Below are 19,151 nucleotides of genomic sequence, written 5' to 3'. Positions count from 1 at the left end.
CTCTCTACTCCTCGCGGCGTCTACGTGCATATCATCCTGACCGGAAATCCCGACCGTCCGGCGTTGATTTCATCAACACCTCGATTCGCAGCGGAGCCTGGCAAGTGGGACGAGTGTGGAGCACTAAGAAATCTCGATCGAAATTACTCTTCTTCTTCTATTCGTACTCAAAGGCTTATAATTCAATAAATATTAATATCTTGATGTAAAAAAAAAATACAATCCGAATACATAATTATAATCAGCCTTTAAAATATTCGAAGATTCTATGTAAATCGCGAACTTCCATTCGGGATTGCTAATATCCCTTTTTATCAGCATTTCGGGACACTCTCATGTGGACTATCAATATTAACGAAATCTCGAACATGCAGAATCGGGTTCGCATTAATGAGTATTCGATTGCGATAAATATCAGCGAGATATTCAGGCCGGCGGCCAAGATTTTTCCGAAACTACAGCATTTGCGGTTTGGCGAACGTATTACACGCGCGTATATAGGTACGCGCAGCCGCAGCTGCATGGCGTTTATTATCGCGTAAATTATCGTTATAGACGAGCGAGAAGATTCCACGCGATCTTGCCGCGTGAAGAACACAATTTGGGCAATAATTTACGCGTCTACTCGTGTTGCGCATATTTTTCTTCGTCGATCGTGTGTGGAGAGAAAATTACCGCAGTGTGCTCGTTTCTTCGATATATATATATATATATATATATATATATATATATATATATACATACGTATTTTAATTATAATTATTTTGGTCTTACATTTTAACAAATAAATGTTTAGTTGTAAATTAGGATAATTCATCAAACAAACATCACGTACAAAAATTTAGAATGGCAAAATAATATTAATTATTATAATTTTAATTCGAGGCCAATACGAGTCTGGAATGCCGTTATACATGCAATAAATTCTTTTTTTTTCTTTTAAACAATTCTTTCAAAAACTATCTGCAATTTATTATCCGCGCTCTATACGCGTATTGGCATTGAGTTGGATGGGAAATTATAGTTGTCTATTAATGAGCCAATTAAATTGAATTCCGTTCATTTATCTCGTCCAAAATAATTAATTCGAGCAGACGAATAGCGATAAGGTCTAACGGATGGTTGAGAACCATCGCCATGCATCTGCGAGCACAAGGCGATGCCTTGTTCACACTCACGGGGTGTCGGAGGCACGGCGTTTCGGTGCATGAGCAACGCCAGGATAATGGTGCAACGCGCCCGCGGCGTTGCTGCCCACCGCGTGCTGAATGGCGCCGGGATTAGAATTTGAGCGCATGGCGTAATGAGCGGAGCACTGATTGCCACCGCCGATCCCGTTCGCACCCCCGTGCTCGCCAAAGACCTCGACGGACTCGCCGGACGGTACCAGCCCTACGGCCTCGAGTACGGCGGACTCGTTGGATCGTAGAAACTGCACGCAGCTCTGCGAACACAAAAAGGATCGTGCTCTCTCATTAATCCTTTCCTACCGCATTTTTTTTATCGCATAATAAATCGATATAAACCGATTCCCTTTCTGTTGCATATACAAATGTGTACTTATCTTCAGATCCAATAAGATCGCTCAGTGTGCAGTGATCTCATTGAGTTCTAATTAATTCTTTTACAGGTAGAACTGAACAGTAACAAATTAATATTTTACTGTAATAGTCAAGATAAGACACTTTTTTTATTTTTTATCGTATAAAATTTTATTATAAATTTTTAAGCCATAAAATACACATGTGTTGCGATAATGTTTACTTTAGTTTTAAAACCTGAAGAGAATTATATCAATCATATAATTGAAAAGTTTCTAATATATATTAGGACGAAGAAGAAAGTATGTTAAGTTTTTCCCTGAATCAGGTCGCACGGGCTTGGAGACCGATTGGCACGCCCGATCACATCGGTTTCGACTTTTAATATTCGTTTCACTGCTTTCTTTATCGCCGTTCCCGCCACTCGCGACCACCCGAGAGAGTCAAAGTTCCCGTCGTCGAGCCCCTTATTCCGTCGTGCCCTCTCTTGCCCCAATACTGAAGTCGGCATGGCAGGGTGGGATTTATCGCTTCTAATTCAATATCGGTACCCTTCCGACCGCCTCGCCCCTCGCCACTTTTCCATCCCTTACTTTCGAGCTTTGCTCTTTCGTTTTCACGACTCGCAATTAACGATCATCGATCGGCGGACCAGGTAGACGTGATGACCACTCGCGCATGTACATGTGCGAAAATATTCGCGACAGTTGCTCTCGGGGGTCCTAAAAGTTTTGTGCTTGAAAAGTGACGAGAATCTTAAGAGACAGACTCAAGCAGGTAAAATAATTAAATAAATCAAGTCTTTTCTTTTAATACATAGCCAATATATTAATGCCCCAACATAATTAGTATAACATGAATGCTCAATAGATATATATATCTTATTCTTTCAATTTAAGATGCTAATAATTTATATTCCTCACGATCATGCAATAAGTGCCAACAAAAAATCAATCATTTCGATCATGCGAAAGAATTTCTGATTACTTTGAAAATCTCAACCATTCATTGTAAATAACCAGAATTGTAAAAATGCTAATCTACCAGGTACAATTAGTTCCCAGTTGTTTCGACAATTTTTAAGACAAATCTCGCGAGGAGTTTCGACGATTTACATGTATATGACGCCGAGTTACGCGTCGGGGAAGATGTCGCGAAGGGAAAAGCGGAAAACCAAGCCGTCGCGCCGCGCTGCGCCCGTGCGCCTGCGACTTTCGATCCTCACGTGCGCGCCTTCATCGCGCCGGCAGAAATGTAAATGCTCGCTATTAATTTGCAATTCGTTACCCCACCGTTGAGCGGATCTGTCGCCCGACGCGGCGCGTCTCACTCTTTCCGTTTCGCTCGCCTTCGAGACGGGCAACAGCTGCGGGCAGTAGCGTAAGCGAGAGAAGACTCCCATTAATCCTCCCTGCAGGCTCGAATTTCGCGGCGTCGTGGAAATTAAAGGTGCGAGGTGTATCAATTGATCGTATACAACGAGCTTCCTCGCATTAGGGCTTCGCGTTGCACCGCTAATACGAAATTATTCTCAATGATGTTCTATACGGTTGTTAAAAAATCAATTTGGAAGTTATGCTTTATCGTATTTTTAAAAAAATCAATATATACAAACACGACTTTTGTTCAATTATTGTTACACAATTTTATCTCTATTGCAACGTTTCAGAACTTGCATCGTCGCATAACATTTTCATAATTATATCTGTAAATTTTTTTATATCTTAAAAAATATTCCAAGCTCCCGCGGCGTGTCCCGTGTACGTTCAGTGCGCGCTCAAGTGCTCGGCGCAAGTAAACGAGTACTTTTTCGCAAATACTCTTAATTTTAATACGCCGCAGATTTGTATGTCCACGGTGGAAACGCATATAAAAGCGTTAATGCATTTTCTCCAACGTTAATTCCCCGTAAATTTGCATAAACGTTACCGCCCGATATAAAATACGATGTAGGAGTCTTCTCTCCTTTCGTTTTTTTTTCTTTTTTTTTGCAGATAAATAATTGCAAGCACTGGATTCAAACCAGCCGATGCGTACATGGACGGCCAAAGTATACCGGATTAAATCGTACATCCACGGATTCAGCGCGAGAAATTGTATGCGAAGGATAATTTTAAGGACGAGATTATACACATTACAGACGAACAGTTTCGAGCTCCTCTTATAATTCTCTGAAATGCAGCGTTATTTAATCGGTTCTTGGTCCAAGCGATTCTTTCCACCAAAGCCTAAATTATTTCGTATATAAAGAAGTGGATTTCGTAAGGAATTTATCACCGCGTAACCTTACCGAATTTTTTAATGCGCAGAAATAGGCCCGATAACACGAGATGAGACAAGAATCAACGAGGCTACACGTATATATATACACATACTTTTTATCACTTCATCTGAAATAATTGAATGTAATTCGCGGAATAATTGAACGTACGTGCGTGATCGCGTGTCGCGTATCACGCGTAAGTATCGCATGACTATCGAGCTCCGCATCTCGCGTGTATATCATAACGGGTTTACGCTGCGAGAGAGATTCAGGAAGGGAGCGGCAAAATCGTAGCGCTTTTTTTTCCGCCGGAGCTCCTCTCTCTCTCTCTCTCTCTCTCTCTCTCTCTCTCTCTCTCGTCCGTGAATCGTTCATCCATCTTGGAACAGACTGGCATGCTCTCACCGACGATCGGAAAGTAGCCTGGGAAATTAAAACAACCTGCCAGCCGGTCAGCCTTGCCTCTGTTGATTTTACCGTGTCCTCCCGCGCTTCCGCGTCGCGTTCGCTGTACGGGAGAATGTCCCGGACCTGACACGCAATTTCTCACGCAGATTCCGGGACGTGTTTAAAATCGATTTCTCCCTCGTAACGATCTGACGAGACGCTTGTAATTCTTGCATTATTCAACGTCGAACGTAACAGAGGATGTACAGCTTCCAACTGATGAAATGAAAATATCGTTTGCTATAATTTATAAGTTTATAATTGTATAACATTTATATATTATTTCGCACGATTTATGTACGTCGCCGTAATAATTATTTATTTCACAGTCATATTGGGTAAAATTGAAGCTCTCCACAAAGAAATAAGCGCCACAAAGCGACGGATGTACTTGCCGTAATCGCTGATTTGGAAAATGAATTCTATAATCTGGGAAACTGACATCTGACGTTATACCAGCCGCTTAAAGCTCGGTTTAAAATTATAACTAATGAATAATTAATCATTACTTCATTGCGAGATATGAATGTCTAAATCCAGGCACTGTGCTACATGCATTTCAAAATTACTTAAATTATTTTAATGTACGATTTTAACAGGAGAAATTAAAAATTTGCTTCACAAAAATGTGATGGCCAAAATCTACAAAATTTATAAAGTTTTAATTAAAAATCTAAATTTTTCAATTGAAATTAATCTGTTTACTCCAAAAAGAAAGAACACTAAAAAAATTTAATTTTACATACAACACCCACCATCAATATTCACGATAATTTATTCCGCAGACTTTAAAGGGAAGAAGAAAAGGAAAGAGATCTTTCTTTAGAGGGGAAGGAAAATATAAAAATACATACATCCCCTCGTGCGTGACTTTGCGGTGACTCGTCTATTATCTTGAACGGCATACTTTGTGGCTCCATGCTGGCCACAATGTCGCGGGGAAGCGAACGCGTGAAAGGATTTCGGGGGGCGCGGTTGCACTTGCCCGAGCGCAGTAGTGCATACAAATTTATGGGCCGGCGCGCGACCGAAGCGAGAAAAAGAAAGAGGGAGAGAGAGAAAGAGAGAGAGAGAGACGTCAGGCACGTGCGGCATCTTCGAGAGGGCACGGACCGGTCCCTGCATAACAAACTGCTGCGCGGACGGTGATCTTTCCTTGCTCTCCGCACTCTTGGAACGCGAGTCGGCCACGTGCGACATCGATCCATTTAGAGTGGCGGCGTAATGCCGTGCTGGATCTGTCCGTCTCTCCCTATTTCGCCCGCGATATCCCGGTCGGGAAAACGCGATAAAAATCACGTACGAAAAGTCACATACTGTTAGCGGATTGCCGCGATTTTACGAAGTTACCACGTAAGGAGGGTAAGAGAAATGGCAAGTTACGTTCTTTTCCGATTAAATGCAGTAAATAACGATAGCAAATGAGATTTTTTAGCAAAAAAAAAATTGCACAAGACATCGCAAAATAATTATTTTAATAGAAATATTTGTGTCTGTAATTATCTTTATTTGAAAAGTCCGAATCCCAGATAATAACCTAAATTACTCGACGTTGGTAATGAATAAAAGAATTAGGAGATTTCGCGTTTAATTTCGATCCGACTTACGCACAAGTGACTTATTTTGATTGCGACAGATCGCGACCCGCGATTTTTGCAACGCGGGGAATGCACGTCTTCATGCATCGTTACGCGCCGCGCCGCGCTGCACACGAATGCAGTGATTTATGACCGCCGTGGTGGCTCCAATAAAGCATCGGACTGCTTATGAATCAGCCGTCACCGTTATTCTCATTGCAGCCTCATGACGGCACCTCACCGAATCTATAGGGAAACTCTTATGGATATTTTTTTTCCTCGCCTTGCAACTCACGAGCGTGTATTCGTCAAAGTTCAAAAGTGCAGATTCCCGAAGAGCAACCTCACCTCGAGATAAAAGTGCATTATGATGCAGTACAACATTGATTGTAAAATAATAATGCTAATTGTTATACATCCGAAAGAACAATATTGCGCCTCATGAATGAGTGAATTTCTATGTTCCAAACGTGCGAAACTAAATTTTCATTTAGCTGGGAATGCAGTAAATATATTAAGACGCAGTAAATCGATGTTACCTGATTATTCGCCCTGGCCGCGTTGCTCAGGTCCCTCTGCAGGGAGGGCAGGGTGTGCTTGAGATACGGCAGGACGAAGCTTCTGAGCGGGAAGTTGGTCGCCTCCTGCAACGCCGAGTGAAACTCCTCCGCGGTCATGCTGCCGCTCTGCAATTAACGACACCGGCGGCGGGGACGCCGCGCGTTGTAATTCGATCCTCGGCAAAAAGATCGGATGCCGAAGCGAAACGCGTTTCCGGAACGAGTTGCGCCGCGCGCGGCTTTGGTTGGATTTGGTTTTGCGTTTGTCACGTGCCGCGATCGTTTTACAGTTAAGCACGGTCACCAGATGTCACGTTTCCGGGACGTATGCACGCTCGGTACACACGACGACATTATGCATTATGTACGTACTTTGAATATTTACGAGCTGTTTAACGACACGGTACGGCCGGCATCGATTAACTATGCTTTTTTTCATCCCGTGTGCCGCATGCACGCATGCACATTGCAGAATCGTTATCTGACGCTTGTTAGCTACAACCGGACCACGAATTTTCATGACATTATCATTGCCAAAATGTAACCGATAAAATATTTTCGTTAAAAAAAAAGTACTTTTTTTCACAACGAAAGCTGTAAAAGTATTATCAGCTTCGAGTAAAAAACGACGAATTTTTCATCGATATAGAGTGAACAATTGTAAAGAGCAATATCTGCTAAGTAAGAGAAATGCCTATAATTTATTATACGGATGCACTTAATGCTGATGCATACTACAAATCTCATGATTTCAACGCAAAAAACATTCCGTCAGCTGGTACGCGTATCTCATTTATTGTTGATACACCGAAAGAATTCATAAATCCAGAAAGATAAGTATAAGTCACTTATATGTACGTAAGAGAGGATGGTCGGTAAACTAACGTGGTGTGCAACGTAAGATAAACTAACAAAGATTGCTAACATGAGCTAACGGTTCATACCATGTAAATGTGTCACGCTAGAAGAAAATTAATATTTCTGTGTCGTCAAAGGAGTATCTTGATAAAAGATTTAATTTGATTCAATTAATTAATATAAAAATTTACGATAATTAAAATCGCTTAGAATGGGGAGATACCGTTTATACCTACCAGAAGCGCGAGTACCAGCGTGCGCACCGTGTCGCCCGTGTCGGCCGAGATGTCGGTGGCGAATTGCACCAGGGTGCCCAGCAACCTCTTGAGCTTGCCGTGCCCTGCGAAAATACCGCTGACGCATCTGGACGCACCGGTAGCGCCGCCGTTTGCCAGCGCGGCGCCGTCGCCCTGCTCGTCCGTAGTCCTGGGCCCGGCGTTCGCAGCGGCCTCCTCGAGCTCGGGTTTGAGCGACTGCGAGGGCAAAGGGCTGTCGTTGTCAGAAGACCTGGAGCAACCGGACGTGCCTTTGTACTCCGATCGAGGGCCGTTCGTTTGCTTCTGCTGACCGATCCTTTGATGCTGCTGAGAAGAGGGCGAGTGCGCCTCGGGCTGGACCGCATCCTCTCGCGAAGACTTCTCCCGCGTTGCGGAGGATCCTGCAATGAGGACCAGTTCCGGCCTTCAAGTATCTTGTTTTTTTTTGTAACAATATTTACTAATATTCAAAATTCTAAAAGTATTCTAATTAAATCTCAATCTGGAGAGATAATTATATTTTAAGTTCAAATCGACTTATAAGATCTAATTTTTTTTTTATTTATTCGTCTGCAAAGCAGACGAGCTTAACTGCATAGCAGCTTAACTTGCTATTATTATTAAAATATCGTAATTATAAATAAAATATCTAATCCATTAACTCATTAGTCATTATAATTATAAACCTACTAAAAGGTAAAAAAAGAAGTTATATACGCATCAAATCTAACAAATCGTATATAAACATCTGGTAGACCAAGGAAACATTGAATTGATATTTGAATTTTTAATTGAAAGCTTTTCTCTCGGAGAGATATTAACAGATAAAAAGTTGGTTTACAGCCATCAATATAAAAACAGCCAATCGATGCCTCGATCGACATCAAAGGTGAAGGCTATTTCATCGCGTGACTTGATCCAGGCGACTCCAACGACGGATCATACATACACGATCCTATAGACACGATAAAACCGCGGACGGGCATTTCGGTGCGCGCCAGGCATTATTTACATTTGTAACAACGAAAGAGACCGGTACAAGCTCGGAAAAGCACGGCGCCGCCACAAACGTCCTTTGTGTCGCGTATCCGTGGGACCGGGACGTCAGGCACGAGGGCACGTGGAACGGGCAGCCTGATCCGGTAGCGCAAACACTCTTCCGCACAAGCGCACACGTACGTACATACCTGTACACGTGTGTATATATGTGTGTGCGCACCACGCGCGCCCAGGCACGCGGACACGCCCGCGCGTGGATGCAACGGATAACATGCAATTACGGGCCGTGTCATCTACCTTGTCTTGTCCCCGTTCCCTGTGCCCGCGCGCGCGCGGCGCGTTATCTCTCGTGGAACGCCTGCGGCATGCGTGGCGAAAACGACGGGAGCATGCCGAGTATGCCGATAACGAAACGTTACAGGCGCCAGCCCCCGTGACGCGCGGCCCTCGTAACAACGTCGATCGTATATATATATATATATATATATACCAGCGACGGGAAATCCTGCGAGGGCGGCCCCCTCGGCGAGTTCCTTCGACGCGCTGCATATCGAGAGGTACCCCCCCAATTGTTCAATCGACCGATTGTGGTCGCGGCATCACAATTAGATTACTTATAACTCGAGTTTCGCTCGCGTGCGAAGATGAAATTCTAAATCCTAGTTCAACAGAAACTTTTAATCTTTATCTAATTTATTATGTAGATATGCCTGTACGTTAACTACAAATGTCTAGCGCGCGTAGGAATAGAGGCGAATGAGAAAAAAACGTTAATGTGATTTGGACATAAATATTTTGTAAAAATATTATAAAAATGAAATATTGGAGAGTTACAAAATTAATTATTAATTAATTAATTAATTAATTAAACACTATACAAAAAACGAAAATGTCAGGGATAACGTCAGAGGCAATAGCACCGCGAAGTTATTTGAAAAAAATGGAAAATGATTTGAAAATATATAATTTGTATATAAGTTCCTCCGCTATTCTAGCGGAGGAAATTATTACTATAATTATTACAATTATTACTCGCTTCTTTGTTTTCTAGAACACGTCAGTGATGGAGCGGCATTAACGAAATGACAGTTACATCCGCGAAGCGTTATTATCGTAATAAATTCGTATTAAAGAACTTTTTTACATCGCGACATTTATATACATGAGCGCATGACCACCTCATAATTAAAGAGGTATCCCATAAAACATTACGTAAGGCTATAAGCTGGCACGACAGCACATGTTTACAAGTCGATATAGTAATTAATCCAACACAAACTATCGGATTCGTAGATTATAAATGGCTTTCTGCGACCGATTATTGGCTTGTCTGAAAACTCGGGCCCTTCTCGCAACAACAACCGTCGGAATAATTAACCTCCAGATTTTAAGCAATAACGGATGAGGCGCCGAATAATTAATGCGAAAGCCGAACTTTGCGCTTATAACGCACGTGAGGGCCGTCAGATAAGACGGTCAATCTATCGACGGGAAAGGATAGTCCCATTAAGCTAATGGAACTGATCGTCACGAGGTATTTTTGCGTGGGTACGCGCGAATACAAGGCCGAGGTGTGTCGAAGAAGAGAGAGAGAGGGAGAGGAGAGAGAGGAGAGAAGATACTGCGCGCAAGTAAGAAGAGAAGGAGGAGAACGAGGAGGAGGTCGACGCTACCGTGTCACTACCACCTGACGCCGGTAGCCAGTAGGTAATTACCTGTACCTGAACTCTCGACAAACTAAACTACCTCACGGCTTATGCGATATGACGGGGGAGCCTGAGTACACACAAGCGCCTTCCGCCGCTTGCATAAAGGCGAGATGGTTACACGGGGCGCCGCGCCGGCCGCCGCCGCCGCCGTGATATCCCACGGAAAAATCCCCTCGATGGTCTCGGTAACTGCCGTCGCGGGCCGCCGGCGGGAAGATCGCGAGTGGCGATTGCGAAAATAGCGTTTGCTTATACCCTCCGCGCGATAACCGGAACCGGCCGAGTAAAGAAGAAAAAAAATGAGAGCGATAGAAAAATTTCCGCGAAAAGCAATTGTCGTTTTGATACGAAATCGCAATTACGTGTGGCGATTATTATTACGACCTCTCGGCCGCAGGTTTCTTTCGCGTATACACGTTCTCTCGGCGTGTACGATAAATCGCTAATACTTTCTCTCTCTCTCTCTCTCTCTCTCTCTCTCTCTCTCTCTCTCTCTCTCTCTCTCGTCGGTTTGTTAACGATTTGTCACGCGCTTCTTTCTGTTATCTATCGGCGAATTAATTTGCCGGCTGATGGGCGAAACGGGTAGGACAGCATGTTTAATTGCGATCTGTAAATTCAGACGTAACATTTGTAATAATATTATTCGATTGTAATACGCCATAAATATGTGATAAATGTTCACCCGTTCTCTCTCTCTCTCTTTCTCTCTGTCTCTCTCCGCTGATGTTTATTCGCATGCGATTTATTAACGCTGATGTCGTTTTACGCGTGACAATCGTGCAAGTCAAAGTAAAACACCAGACACGGATTTAATTAATTGCTGCAAGCGTTTTCTTTACTACACACGCGCACACGCTCGGAACAAGTGCCACGCCGAATTTATCGAATCGCGACAATTTTCCGTCCGTTTCTATTCGGGGGAGAGAGGAGGGGGGGGGGGAGACGATTAAATACAGCCGGGTGAGCTGATAGAACGATTGCCTCTCTAATGACGATGACTTTACGATACGAAATCGTGGCAATGCATCTCCGCGGTACAACGATGGCATCTATGCGGGTGCAAGCATCCAGGGATCCATCCATTTTCGAATCATGATGTCTCAATATCGCGCCAGACGATTAAGTGGGCAACGCGATAAAACAAAGATTGATTACACCCACGACGAATTCGAACACATACACAGTTCTCGCGCGCGCGCGCCGATCGCTCCTTCCGGTTCCGAAAAATTTCGGACCGGACGCTAGCGCGCGCCGTATCCTCAAATAAAATTATAATTACAATTATACGCGCGGTATAATGATATGCAAATAACGCATGAACAATGTAATTATGTAAATAGATTGTAATGAAGTAATTAACAAACATGATTATTGCGCCGTATGATATGTTGCGGTATTATTATTCCGTTACTGCGGCGGGTAAATAATTGTAATGTCAGTTGTCACACATACCCGTGATGTATTGCCATTTAATCTTGCCGTAACGGTTAACGAAAATCGGTTGAAAACGCTGTACGGGGGGGAAAGATGGAAAAAATACGGGGGATTAGACTGTGTGGTACACCGGGAGACGCGCGTATTACGAAGACGTGGACGTTGGGTCTTATTGGGTATACAGATGCCGCGGCGAAGTCCGACGTTTGTCAAAGTTCTCCGTGCATGTTATAGCCAAGGTTAAAGACCGTCGGCGTGCGAGAGCATGTGCGCGACACGCGAATGTTTAATCAGCGTCGCGTTGTGATTGCACGCGACTGTCACTCAACTCTCTTGTGACGAGTGCAATCTTCCCGGCTGCGCCGATGCAGCCGCGCGTCTTTCGCGTTCGTATGCGCGCGCGCGTATGTGTGTGTGTGTGTGTGTGTGTATGTGTGCACGCGCGCCTGTATGTGCCCGTATGTACAAGAAACCTGGAGAGAAGGTATCTAGCTGGATGATGGTAATGGTACTGCCGCGCTGTGCTACCACCGCCTCCGCCACCGCCGCCGCCGCCGCCGCCGCTGCTGCTGCTGCCGCTGCTGTTGCTGATGTTGCTATCCCTTCGGCCAGCTGTTACTTCCTGCAGCGGTTCTCCGTCCTTGTCTCTCGCACGTCGCTCCGCTCCGCACCGTCCCCGGAAGCTTATCGGGAGAAACGCTCTCCTTCGCCGATTTCCTTTGATCGTGACGAGCATCCGCGGCCGCATTCGATATCGCCGAGCGAACCGCACGTCGCTCGGCCGTCATTTCTTTTTTTGTCGTGTATAACAATTGATAATATAATAGCGATCAGAGATGGATTTAAAGTTGAGAGCTTTGGCGATCCGCGAGAAATGTATAACGATTAACCGCAGATATTTCTATTTAAAAAATATCAAAAACGCCAATCTAGTTTGCACATTTTATTGATTTTCTATCAAAAATGGAATTTCTAACACAAAAGTCATTTTAATAATTAATTTTAATAAATCCCCGGGTAAGCGTGACGTAAATATGGTGATTATCAAATTATTTGTAGCATTTTTCCGTAAGCTTTTTCCAGCACGCAGTATGGGTGTCACAGAATTTCAGTATGTGTACGTAAAAGAATACTGTAGAAAATTTCGGATAACCGCGCGCCATTTTTCTGCGAAGCCCCCGTTTGTCTTCGTCGGCAGTAGAAAATCAAAGTTTACCCATGTGGGCTGGCCTTGCGGACCATATGCGCGCACACACACGTGCGGGTCCCGAAGCAGCGTCGCATCTGAAGCGTCACGGCCGCCCGATGCCGCGGGCGAACTTTTCTCTGAGTTCAGCCCGAGAAAATATCCGTTATCCATAATAATATCTGCATATTCGAACGATGCACAATTTCGTCCGTAAATCTGGCGTCGCGCGAATTACATCCGAATTTTTATATTCTAACAGCTCACGTCTGCGCGGCATCCGTATAGCGCGAGATGTAACTGTCCCATTTTCAGTTTCCACAATCAGTATTGAAATTGCATTACATAATGCAATAAGAATCAGACTTTACGACGTATAAGTGCTTTTAAATACGAGTTGTAAAAATGGATTTTTGTGCTCGCGCACGCGCGCGCACGTCTTTAACATACCGATATCTCTCGTGCATCAAATTGTTTCTTACCGAGGCTCCTCATTTCTTCGCGGCACGCATCACGGCCAGACATTCCGCAACGATGAAGAAGTTCGCCGCAAACTATTACGTCAATCAACCGTTCCTTCCCCGAGTTACTTTCGCCGCACTGTTACTGACGTGAGCCATTCGCGCAATTAGCAGTTACGCTTATACAGCGATCCTTACTGTTTTTGCAGTTGCGAACTTCATATATGACTTTACAAAAATATGAGACTGTTAGTCAGTTTATGTTAGTTGTAATTTATGTCATAAAATTTTTTTCTTTTTTTTTTGTACTACTTTAGCAGTTTTTAAATCTCTATCAACAGTTAGTATCTACTTGCAGAATTTTAATATAATTAGTTTTAAATCCTCTTATAGTTTTAAATCCTCTTCAAAGAGGAGAGATTAAAATTTTCTGATACGTTTTAAGTTCTAAAAAATTCTAATTAAATCTAAAGATTTAAATTTAATTATCTAGAGATTCTGTAAGCAGACTGTCGATTTAATGGGGATTTAATTTTTATCTTACAAGGCAAATCAGAATTTCCGAGTAAAGCCTGTCTAACGGTATTCTTTATCTCTGCGAAAACGCGAGAATGATGATGCCGCTGTCAACAAGTATTGTCGCCAATGTAGATTCGTTGAAATTGCGCCAAAAATGTTTTAGTTCGTAAAAATAAAATTACTTCACGCGCTGACACAGACGACACTGTACTATATACAGTTCACAAAAGAATAAGTACAGCGCGCCTGCTAATCGTAGCTGCTAACTGCAACTGCAATCCGGATTAGCGTCCGGGTTTACGCACCCGAGCCCAATACACGCAAGGTTCCGCACGGGGCAAGGTGGTCTTCGTGGGCGACGTTCGACGGGGCAACGAAGAGAGCGAGATCGATAAAGCGCACGTGCTCCACGCGGCTGAGAGTCCCTGGCTGGAAGTAAGTACGGTGGGACTCAGCTGTCGCCTCCTAATTGCCGGGACAATGCAACAGATGGCTTTGATCGCAATCCCTACCCACGGTCTTCCCGCTCTCGAATTCTCCTTCGTTCTCTTTCTCCCTCATCCTGAACAGAGCTCCCCTTTCTTCCGCCGTCGCCGCCGCCGTCGCCGTTTTTCTCGCATCCTTCTTCGCGGGGCCCCTCCTCCCCGCCACGATTCGATCCCGACATCTCGCGACTCCATGTGTTCGATTTCATCTCGCAGACAAGCGTACCACTTAAGGACCGCGGACGTCATCCTCGGATTTCATCCTGGTCACTGTTCCCGTCTGATCGGTTGCACACTTGAAAGTTAACGCATCACGATGTCTAATGTCCTTTTTTTTAACTTGGCTAAACACGGAGATGCATACGGACTGTTCCTCTAAATTTTAATTAAAAATAACCGACTGACGAACGCTAATTATGATTTAATTTTATTTCCTGTCTCCCCTTTCAGAAAGCAGAATTACGCAAAGACAAAGAATCGATTCAGCCTCGATTAATTTTCTAACTATATAATTATGGAAATCGACTGAAGAAAAACTGTTAAATGATCTAGTTTTATCATAGTTTAACGAGGCAACCTCGGGATAACTTTCGTTATCCTAATTAAACTAAACATCGCCTTAAAAGGGGCTTAGCTACCTACTCTCGTATGTACATCTAAACTAAGTAACGTCATGAGACATTTTGAAGCGCTCGTGTCACTAACTTATTCTCCCGTCATCGCCTGATAATCGTGAGCCCCTCAGTTTTACGAGAAGAACCCCTCGGTCTCTCGCGCGCAGGAGAAAGGCGGGAGGACGTATACGCCGAGGACGAGCTCCAGGTCGTAAGCCGCACCCCCGTAAGTACACGCGGTGTGCGGGTGACTATCGCGAAATACACCTCGAACGGCGTAGCGCCGGGGATCCCCCGGCGGCGCGGGCGGATATGATATCAGCCCCGAGCAGAATCCCAGTGGAAGTGTCGGACGTGCCTTATCGCGTCTGGACCAGGCAGTCAGGCGGCGCACGAACCTAACCGACACACACCGGGCCAGCCAACCAAGTTGACTGACTGCTCGCAGGAGTTTCGCCATCATCCCCCACGGAGCATACTCTCTCTCTCTCTTCCTCTCTCTTGCCCCCTTCCTCCCTCTTTCCCTCTCTAGCCTGCAATCTCTTGCATTGCGCTTTCGCATACATATCCACACCCATCCACGTGTACGTGTATGCTTCTATGCACCTAAATTCGTACTAAAGACCGCGATAGACGTGTACAGAACCGCCCGAGCCCGTTAACTGCAGTCAACAAAGTACGTAATGATAATAATGTAAAATAGAGTTTTCCTCCTAATTAGGATTGTGTTAAATAGCGGCGATTAAAGTTTCATATATATATATTTCGATCATTATATTTTTGCGCCTTTTAATGCGATATGAGAGGACTCCGATATATAGCCACGTATAAATCGCGAAACAGCAATCCACTTAATTCCACTGTGTCACATCAAGAATCTGAAATATGTCAATTTACGTTTTTATACGATACATCGAGAGTTTCTATATTTTTGTATAAGATTTTGTAATCATATCGATCGTCGGGCGAACCTCGGCACACCTCGCGTCGACACTTCTATGCCGATCTTGTGTAGCGTCACGTCAACGAAAAACGATTCTGAGACGAGCCGAGAGGGAGTGAGAGAGGACCCGGCGCGGCGGCGCTCGGACGCGATGACGGGCTTTGATGTGCCAGAAGGGGCTTTTTTCCTGAGCCCCGGTTTCCAAGTTAGCTGCGGGCTCGCCGCTCGTCTAGATAACCGGCTCGGGCTGAATGTACGATTCGAGCGAGAGCGCGTGGACTGGATATACGGGTACCGCCATGCAATATTCCGAACTAATGTACGACGCGCCCACAGCGTGGGCTCTCGCGCGGACATCGGCGAGGTCGTTTCTTTTAATTTTCAGTTTCGAGGATCGGGGTCAACTTCCGGGGGGGGGGGGGACGCTCGTTGAGAAAGAGCGTCGCACGATCTGCCGGGCTGGGATCGGACTTGTGGAATGATTAAATTAGAGCTGCAGGTTTAAAAAAACTCTCTTATTTTTTAAAGCTGTGACGAGTGACAAAATGTTGAAAGAGAAATTGTATGTTTTAAAGTTGATACACGCCTATTGTTTTCGCATTAAACTTACAGGCTTCACATCGCGTCTGCCGCGCGTAGAGTTTGCTACACGGTACTTTTATCCACTTGAATTGAAATATTATTCTTTTTTTTACGATTGCCACTGCCTGTAGCCGGTTTAATTAAAAAACTTAATAATTTCGTCAGAGCGCGTATTTAAAATTGGCTGTCACATGGTATACAATCTTGGCAAGTGACAGATTGTAAGCGACAGCGTGACGGGCTGACTGGCCGCGCGCTAAGCACTGAAATCCGCGTTTAAGGACGAAGAAGAAAAAAAGGAAAAAGAAGGTAATGTACCGCAATGCGAATCTGAAATTAGATAAACTACACTTACCGCACCTGTGCGCGCTACACCCATCGACGCGCTCTCGAAACGAGAAACGTCGATATCCCGAATTAATAGAATAGCGAACTCGCCGCGCCGGTGCGATTCAGCTGGGGCTGCACCGAGCGATTTGTTTTTTACGGCCGTGCGATAGATCAAATAGACTATAGAGTGGCCACTAGGTTGTTAATTTTTAAACGACATGTGTCACTCCGCCGACGCGTTATTACAACATATTGCCGACTGTGATGGAAGTTAAGAGGATATTAAACAACTCCGAAACGTCACATATATTCCTGTACGCAACGAGATACTTCGAATCACCGGTGACCGCGTCATAATTAAACATGAAGCAATAATGATCGTTTGTGTTAAATAGCGGCGATTAAAGTTTCATACATTAAATATGAAGCAATAATGATCGTTTGTGTTAAATAGCGGCGATTAAAGTTTCATATATATATATTTCGATCATTATATTTTTGCGCCTTTTAATGCGATATGAGAGGACTCCGATATATAGCCACGTATAAATCGCGAAACAGCAATCCACTTAATTCCACTGTGTCACATCAAGGATCTGAAATATGTCAGTTTACGTTTTGCAAAGCACACGACATTACGGCGAAACTAGACCACGGCGAGGAAACGATAGATCAATACAAATTGATAGTCTCACATTGGCAAATAGGTTGATCTGACCGGATCGATCGTCTTTGGCGGAAAGCAGAAAATATTCATTCGTGACGAAACGACGTCTGCCATACAGTACACTTAATTGGAAGCTATTTTAAAAAGATCAAACATTTTTGTTCAAGATAATCGACTTTTTTACGTATACGAGCCGTACGAGGATCGATGTCTCTTCGTGGCGAGCACCTGCACGGAGTCGGGTCACTGTTGTGCTTTCCACCAACGTCACACGCAATCGATATTTTTTTCAGCCATGAGGGTAATAGATACTCACCCTTACTCTTGGCCTTGAGATCGAGGTCGACCGGGAATGAGTCGACGGTGTTGGAGACGGTCGTCGGCGGATGGCAGATAATGCTGGACGACTGCGGAGCGGGGGTGGCGGCGGAGGCGGCGGGAGCGGCGACGACCACCGTGGTGGTCGTGGAAGGATTCGCGTTCACGGTGGAGACGCCGTTGCTGTTGTTTGTGACGGTCGTGGTGATCGCCGTCGCGGCCGAGACGGTGAGCGTCGCGACGGTCGCGGTGGTGGCCGTCGACGTGGCCGACGACGGCGAGGCCTGCTGGTAGCCGCCGCAGCATTCCTTCGTCTCTTCCTTGACCTTGACCTTGTGGAGGACCGTCGTCGTTGCCACTCCGCCCTCCACTTTCATGCTCGCGAGCCGCTTTCTCACCTGCGGGCGACGGCATAAATTAAATATGTTAATCGCCCCCTCACGTCGGGACCCTGGCGAGGACAGTTATCGGAAACTACATGTGACAACGAGAACGGGACACTCCGTGAGGAATTCGGGGAAATTTGGAATTCGAAGGAAAGAAGGAATGAAAAAGAAATTAGAAGAAGGAAAACAATAGAAAAGTGAATTTTAGCCTGTAATACGTAAATATGTAATTCCATTCTTTTTTTCCTCCGTTTCTTTTAAAAAAAGCTTTACAAGAATCTTACGTCACCAAAATATTGTAATCGAAGATAAATAGCTCCTTTTCTATCCGCGACTTCCGCGGACGTGCCACCTGCTCTCGACCAGATTTCGGACTCGGGTCGCGACGACGTGCGGAAAAACGAGCAAGGAGAGTCTGAGGGGGGAGGAAGGGGTGAAAGGGTCGCCTATATGCACGTCATCGCGCGTGCACACGATTCATATTTGATTGATTCCATTTCATGAGAGCGTCGCGCCAGCCGCATGTTTCGTCTACGTGCCCGGCGAGACGGGATCGTTGCCGCGCATACCGATGGCCGTTTTAATGGAATGTACGGACGTTAGTTTTACAAACCAACAAAGATCCGTCACGGCGCGGGAGCACGGAATTATTGGGGATCCGCGGACGCGCTGCCGCCCATAACTGATCGCTCTCGCCCCCGCGTTCATTTTTGGCCTGCGCTCGCCTACAAATGGACCATCACGAAAAGCCTCCGCAAATGTTCGCCGGACTAGAGCAAATATAGGTATGCCGCGTATCGCGAATGATTGCTCACCAATGTGTTATACACATATATTCTCTGCCGGAATAGAATTTTTATTTTAAAACTTGATTTTACTATTGTTAATCTTCAACTGCACGTTAAAAACCTTCTCTAACTGAGAAAATTAAAATTGGATTTTAAATCTGTTAAAGTCGAATTGAAATAAATCTTTAGGTATAGCCTAGTGAATTGGAATGTCGTTTACTCCG

General features: G+C 44.7%; 2 protein-coding genes across 2 annotated transcripts in view; one reads left to right on the top strand and one right to left on the bottom strand.

Moving 5' to 3' along the window:
* LOC105456120 (nucleolar protein 9) overlaps positions 1 to 5,287 on the top strand; it is a 14,805-nt gene extending 9,518 nt beyond the window's left edge. The window contains exon 3 of the mRNA XM_011699938.1: positions 3,536 to 5,287. The gene's annotated coding sequence lies outside the window, so the exon portion shown is untranslated. The remainder of the gene's footprint in view (positions 1 to 3,535) is intronic.
* LOC105456122 (protein CBFA2T3) overlaps positions 1 to 18,130 on the bottom strand; it is a 23,776-nt gene extending 5,646 nt beyond the window's left edge. Inside the window, exons 1-4 of the mRNA XM_011699939.1 lie at positions 17,752 to 18,130; positions 7,483 to 7,904; positions 6,368 to 6,514; positions 1,179 to 1,444 (exon numbers count right to left, since the gene is read on the bottom strand). Of these exons, the coding sequence (XP_011698241.1) occupies positions 1,179 to 1,444; positions 6,368 to 6,514; positions 7,483 to 7,904; positions 17,752 to 18,130 (1,214 nt within the window). The remainder of the gene's footprint in view (positions 1 to 1,178; positions 1,445 to 6,367; positions 6,515 to 7,482; positions 7,905 to 17,751) is intronic.
* Between the last annotated feature and the right edge of the window lie 1,021 nt (positions 18,131 to 19,151).

Source organism: Wasmannia auropunctata, unplaced genomic scaffold (genome assembly GCF_000956235.1).
Source record: "Wasmannia auropunctata unplaced genomic scaffold, wasmannia.A_1.0 LD335767.1, whole genome shotgun sequence".
Taxonomy (NCBI): domain Eukaryota; kingdom Metazoa; phylum Arthropoda; class Insecta; order Hymenoptera; family Formicidae; genus Wasmannia; species Wasmannia auropunctata.
Note: the sequence above shows the minus strand (reverse complement) of the source record. Positions and strands in the feature narration are given on the sequence as shown.